Source organism: Vulpes lagopus, chromosome 11, assembly GCF_018345385.1.
Source record: "Vulpes lagopus strain Blue_001 chromosome 11, ASM1834538v1, whole genome shotgun sequence".
NCBI lineage: Eukaryota > Metazoa > Chordata > Mammalia > Carnivora > Canidae > Vulpes > Vulpes lagopus.
This window is the reverse complement of record NC_054834.1, coordinates 71,515,962-71,522,746: the sequence shown is the minus strand read 5'-3', so window position 1 is coordinate 71,522,746 and position 6,785 is coordinate 71,515,962. Positions and strand designations below refer to the sequence as shown.

At 51.1% G+C, this 6,785-nt stretch overlaps 1 protein-coding gene across 6 annotated transcripts in view; it reads right to left on the bottom strand.

The window, feature by feature from the left end:
* Positions 1–256: 256 nt before the first annotated feature.
* The window catches only part of SHANK2 (SH3 and multiple ankyrin repeat domains 2), a 509,567-nt gene continuing 503,038 nt past the window's right edge, over positions 257–6,785 (bottom strand). For all 6 annotated transcript variants that reach the window (XM_041774022.1, XM_041774021.1, XM_041774024.1 and 3 more), the window contains one exon: positions 257–4,261. In XM_041774022.1, the coding sequence (XP_041629956.1) occupies positions 3,685–4,261 (577 nt within the window). In that variant the 3' untranslated portion in view covers positions 257–3,684. The remainder of the gene's footprint in view (positions 4,262–6,785) is intronic.

Below are 6,785 nucleotides of genomic sequence, written 5' to 3'. Positions count from 1 at the left end.
ATGTGCCCGCCAACACGCACATGGCTCTGAGATCCTGTGTGTCTCCGTCTGTGCCGTGAGGGTACTGTCAGGGGATGGAGCCCAGGCAGATTAGCTCCGTGAAGGGACGGCTCTTACTCTTTGAAGAAACATGGCACCTGGTCAATCTTACGGAGGAACAGTGGCGATGATGTTCAAAGAGCCTATGCTAGATTGCAAGTTGGCAACTCCTGGTTCACCCAGACAGCTTTCACTGTGTGCAATCAGAGCCACAACCTTAGTGCAATCGTATATTTATTTCTCTTACAGTAATTTTGGTTGCCATACAAGAGATTGAAGGATTGGGAGGAAGTGCAAATTACAGGAGCTTGTTTTTTGTTTTGTTTTGTTTTTTTTTTTTAAAATAAAGTTTAAAAGGAATAAAAGCACAAAAGTAACAGCAACACAGATAATGCGAACACAAGTTACACAAACCATAGTGTGAAACATAATTAGTTTCTAAAAAAAACAAAAAAAAATTCGTTAATGGGAAAAATCAATATTTGTGGCCCACACACACAAAGTCATTGCCAGATCACCTGGGTAATGCTTGCTTGTTCAGTAACTCAGAAAAAAATAAAATAAAATCACCATTTTACTAACTAAAGTACCACAAATAATCCACTTTGTGATATGTAAAGTTCAGCAAATCAACAGTCACATTGAGTCATTTTATATTATATGAATTAACTTAAAATGTGCACAGACACCCTGGAGCAGGTGTCTTGGCAGGTATACATAATTTACATCTTGAGAGATTTTGGTTTTGTATACACAATGTTACAGAGACTAGGCATGTAAATGCAATTTATTTAAATTACAGTAGATAACAAAAGTTGATCTTAAAACCCAGAATAGTATTAACATGATTCTTATATGAGCAGTTTGACTTGTGTCCCACCATTGAAGAGGTCATGGAATAGGGCCTGGTCCTAACGTGTCCAAGGGGCAGGGGGAGAACAGTGGGCGGCGATTTCAGTGAGGAACTATTGCTTTCTGTAGCAAAACCATCGAATAGGGCTAGAGATGGATTCACCTTGGCCACATGGGTTACTCAGTGCAGGTTCTGCGGGGTCCTGTGATTTTTTTTTTAGAATAAGACAAGGCAAAAATAAATGACTGCCCAGCTCTTTTGTTTCTTGCAGTCTGCTTGCTTCTGGTTAGTTGCCCATGGGTCGAAGTCTCTCTAAGAAAGGGAGTGGCAGCCAAAGTCCAGTGAACCTCAAGCCACCAGGTGGCAACCTAGCAGCGCCTTCCCTTCCTGTCCTCTCTGGTGTGTCGCCTGGCACTGAGCATGGAGGTAAATGCCAACAGTAGACAGAGGAGGGAAGAGCCAGGGTGAAGCAGTGCACTGACTGAATTTTGCCAATATCACCAAATGGAAGACAGTGGCCCAACCACCACCTTTATGTTTTCTGAACACTCGCAGGTGGCCTCAGCAGGCCACCTGTAGCGTCCTGGTGCACCCCACGACGGAGAGACAGAAGGTGGGCGGGACAGAAGCGCCTTCATGTTCAATTGATTTCAAGTCAGATCGGGGCATTCAGATACAGATTGCCCTGCAGAAGGGTTCAGAACAGAGGAAGGTCCAAAACTCAGTTTCCAATTCAGGGGCATTGTGGTTGGAAAAATAGTGTGTGTGCGCGCATGTGTGTGTGTGGTGTGTGTTTGTTTTTGGAGAAACTGCTGCATTGTGAATTGTAACCACTTTTGAAGAAATAATTGTCCTTCGATGACGAAGTTCTAGCAAAGATAGAAAATATAACACAGCTCTGCTGGTTCAGATGCATCCAAATAAGGTTGATTTAAAAAGGTCATACTTTTATAATTCCACAGAAATAGTATTATTAAATCACAAAAGTTTTTTTTTCTTTAACTTTCTAGCACTGAAGTGGCACAAAGGCTGCCTAGTAGACCAGCCACTTTTTTTTCTTAAAATATTGTGCTTATAAACTATCTGTACAACTATTTAAACTTGCAGTAAAGAAAGAGATTTTAAATTGCTAAATTTTATGTGTTCATTCTAGAGCTGTTCCAGACCTAATCAGACACTTGATTGTGAGCGTAAAGAAAAGAAAGGAAAAAAAAAATCATGTTTTTATAATTAGAGATGGGCTAAGCTAGTTCTGAAATCATAAGAAAAGCCAAAACCTGCTGTTCGAATTTCTTCCAAGTGTGGGCGAATGTGCTGGAAGCCTGGCTGGGTGTCCGGTGGCCCCTGTGCAGGTGGCAACCTCCCTTGGAAACTGGAGGTATTGTTACAGGGGAGGGGACTCCAGGGAGGAGGAGATCGGGCAGGCTCGAGAAAGCCTTGTGAGAGGGGCCTGGTGCAGCCCGGGAAACCTCCCTGTCTTTCTTCGTTTGTCTGCCTCTACCCTCACCCTGTGGCCCACCTTGTGTTCTCAACCCTGGGTCCGGCCTAGACGCCATACCCACTGGGTTCTCAAGAAACCTGTTGTCCTTGTAAGATAAACTGGTGGGGGTGCCCGGACAGTTGGAGACAAAGGGGGAAAGCCCCCAAGTACCATCTCCTTGGCCTCAGAGAGCAGAGGGGCTGTCTCAGCAGAGATGCTTAGCCTTGGCCGGGCTCAGAACTGACGTCACAGCACCTGCTGGCTCCCGGGGAAGATGCTGTCTCCCTGGCAGCAGCATATGCCCACCAATGACCTTGTGTCCCACCCTCGTGTTAAAGTGGACGCTCACCTGCTCTGATTTTTGCAGAATACAACACTTTCAATTAAAAAAAAAATGCGAAAGGCAGAGAATCCCCTTCTCACCGTCCTGGAGACACTCCTGGCAGATGACTAAATGCTTTTCCCCTGGAGGAGACTTTGGACCTGGGCAGCTGCACACTGGCTGGTTCCCATGGCCAGGTCTCCCCTCCTCCTTGGAATCGTGACTTTGTGCTTTGACTAACTCCATGTGACATCTGTTTGGCCACTCTGGAATTATGCTAATAGATTTGCAGAAAGAAAGAAAGAAAGCTAAGCAAAGCTGGGCACGATCCCATTCAGACTCCCCACCACTGCCAAGAACTTCATGGCCAAAGAACCACGGATGCACATCGCAGGAGGAGATGGGGTAAAGAATCCAGAGGAAAAGAAAGATTCTCTACCTTTCGGGCCCAAGAAGGGGCACTGGACAAACAGGTCTGAGGTGTCTTACCGCAAGCAAAGTAGAGGAAAGAAAGGAGCAAGTGAGCATTGAGTGCCCTCCCGGAGGCCACAGACTGAGGCGGGCCTGGGGTGGTGAGAGCTGCCCAGAAAGCAGAGGAGGGAGGTCTCAGGAGGTATCTAGAGTACACTGGTGTCTGCCTGCAAGAGCAAGGGTCCCGTGCTCAATCGACGGGGGCGTCCCTGGGACCTGGCAAAGTGAGGTCACCTGCATGCTGGGAGGCAAGCTGCGCCTCTCTCTCCGTGGTGGCAGGACTCCCTCCCCGTGTCCCCTGCTGCACAGAAACCGCCTGTGAAGCCCACGTGGAGAGGGGGAGTTGCAAGGCCTTCGCTCAGCCACACCTGGACACACTCGGCATCTCTTTGGGTACCAGGAGACAAACCCGTGGAATGGGGTTGGTGCTCACAGACCGTGCTTGGCCGCACAAATATTTCAGTAGAAGCCCATCTCTACTTATAACAAGAAGTCTGTAAAGGTAAAGAGCAGCCACCCTTATCTGTCCAGCAGCTGTTTCAAAGCCCTTTCTATGTTCATCCTGTGCCCGACCCGAGTCACCCCAAGATCTATTAGGTCTTCCTTCTGAAGGTTTGGTAGGTGACTGCCATCAATCTCATTGTCCATGAAGGTCTCTTTATGCTCACCCAAGTTTAGACTTTCCAGCCAATCTGCCACATCTGGTTTAGTCCACAGGTGCACAGGCTTAGTCGTAAAAGGCTTATTTGAGATTGGCTGTTGCAGTATCGAGGGGGACGGTGACCTGCTGCGTCCCGCCGGGTTCAAGCCAAACAGGTCCCCAGATGGGGGCTGGCTTGGAAGGCTAAAGACCTCTGAGAGAGTGGGAGAAGGAGCGGCGGCGGCAGCAGCAGCGGAGAGGGGGGCAGGCAGGATCTCTTTGTTCATCTCTGTTGGCGACACCACCGGGCTCGGGGCACGTCTTGTTCCTGAGGTCCTACTCTCAAAGTCTGCGGGCCGGCTCTGCAGAGTGATGGGCTGCGAGGTCCCCGGACGAACCGTGAAGGTGACCGTCGTGCTCCGCGTACCTGAGACGGTGCTCATGACCTCTGGACTTCTGAAATGGCAACAACAGAGATAAGCATCACAAGCTGGGTCGCTGTGTGGGTCAGCAGGACATAGACTGCCAAGGGGGTGGGGTGTGGGAGACACTCTTGATGGCAGCCGCGCTGGCAGTGAGCAGATGACTTGCCATGCCAGGGCCAGGGCAGGGAGGAAAGAACCAGGAAGCAGAGTTCTGAGAAGACACCACAGCACACCAAGGCTGCCCACTCACCTGGCCCCACGCGGCGGTGGCTGCCGGGTGGGTACACCTGCACCTGCGCCGTGTGAGCAGGGAGGCCCAGACCAGCGCGGCTAGGAAGATGCTTTTAAGGGCTCACTCGAAGACATGAGGATGGGGCCTGAACGGGGTCTTGCTCCCTCGGTGGGATGTGTCTGGTGATACGTCACCGATAAGAAAAGACATCTTTTGCCTCCATTTCGGCACGTAGAAGGAAGAGTGCTCTTGGGGAGAGACCCTCCCTCTTCACTGCCTGTCAGGCCTTCGGCTTTTTGGCTTCAAGGGACAAGTGCCGCGAAGGGCCCCTTGCAGGCTGGCCCTGCTGCAGTGAGTGGGAAGCCCCACGCCTATTTGGGGGCACGCAGGGTTTGAAGAAACCATCCATGGACCCTGAGAACAAGGAGTAATTTGCCAAGTGCAGTCTGTACTGATCCAGAGGGCTAAAACAGGGCTGCTTCGACTTTGTCCAGTGTCGATGGGACCATTTTACTGTGGAGTGGAGTGGAGTGGGTACGATCATGTGTTTTCAGCCCCACAGGAAGGCAGTGTGGGAAACTCACTAATGGTATATACGATCCTTACCAAAAAGAAATCTGAAAGGAACCCCATTCTCCCAAGTGGCCAGGGGAGTCTCAGAGTACCCTGTGTCCTCCTTGCTCTGGCCGAGGGGTTGGAGTGGAGTACACCTGAGTCTCTGAGGTTCGGCCTTTACTGGTCCCGAGGAGACGTCCAGATGACTCGAGGGGAGGCCTGCATCTGAGTCTGGTCTTTGTGTTCACCTGCACGTGGCCTTCTTAGGTATGGCCCCCTCACTGGTTCTGGCCAAGGCCCACAGTGGGCTTTCCAGCCACACATGGAGGAGGACAGCGGAGGACAAGCCATGCCTGTCCTCTGCTGTCCCCAAACTGAAGGCACATCCATGCTACCACCCTGACAAAGCTACATCCAACTGGGGAGGTAGCAAGAGTAGGTGAGTCTTGCCTTTTGGACTCATTCACATGACTGTGGATCGACCGCCCACCCCCTTCTGTAAGGATCCCTCCTACCATGGATTCTTCCTCAGGATTTGGACTTGAGATGTATGAACCCTGGCTTGGCCAAACACCAGTGTAGGCACATTTAAGCCTATGAGCCTCCATGTCTAAATATGGGAGATGGGCTCCTCTCCCTCCCAAGTGGTCAGAATTGGGGGTAGCGTATGCACATGAGAAGCCGCATGGTTGCTGACATGGTGGCGATGAAAACGGAGGACAGGGATGGAGGGGCCTCTGCAAATGGAGGGGTGAACTGGGCATGAGGCCAATCTGCCCATTCTCTGCCCTAGCTTTTCTTTGCTGCTATTTTCTCTGCCACTGATAGATATTTGGGTGAAACCAATCAGCTGTCTAGGTGTCTCCAGGCTTGTGACACTTCCTAACCTGATGGTAGTCTCTGCTGCTTCGAGGATGGAATGCTGAAGCAGCAATGGAGAAGAACCTGGGTGGACTCAAGTTTTGATCCTGCCTCACTCCCAGGGGCAGGTGGATGCACACGGGGCCAGGGCCAGCCACCCCCAGAGTTTTCCCATGTGGCTCCCCGAGGGGCTGGATGCCCCAGATGAGATCTGGTATAAACAGGAGACCTGGGCCAGGAACCTCCAGGGGCTGTGGGTGCCGGTTACTGGTGTACTGGCTCTACTGCAGGTAAAGGCAGCGCCTCCATTACTGCCAGGCTCAGTTACTCAAAATCAGAACATCCGCATGTAGGGAGAGGGAGCCAGCACCTCGGTGTCTAGATCCAGGTTCCTGAGAGAGAGGGGTGGACACAGCAAGGATTTAAGGAGAGACCTGCCAAGTTCTGCTGCTCACGTAGGATTGAAAGACCCACTTGAGTTCCAGCTTGGGCTGAAGTGAACGCTGGCAGGGAGTGCCGTGGGAGGTCTTTCAAGGTGGCCCTGGCCCATGTCCTCTCTGAGCCTGCCTCACAGCGGTGGGTAGACTCATTTGTTCTGCTTTGATACAACAATTAGGCTCAGGTGGTTGAACTAAGATCCTGAGTAGGCACCAAGCCACTCCATCCGGAGGGGATCTGAGTTGTTAATTAGGACCCAGGAAGGACCCTTGGGGAAGAGACGAGATTTTTGCTCAGTGCTGCCTTGAGGTCACAGTCTGGAGGTGACACTGCCCAGCGACAGTGCCCAGCCCCTGCTCTGGGGGGACCTACCATGGCAGTACCGTCGGGGAGGAGATCCCCCCAGGCCTGGGCTGTCAGCTCTGTGCTCCCACTGTAAACATCCCAACGGTTCCCAGGTAGCTGTTTT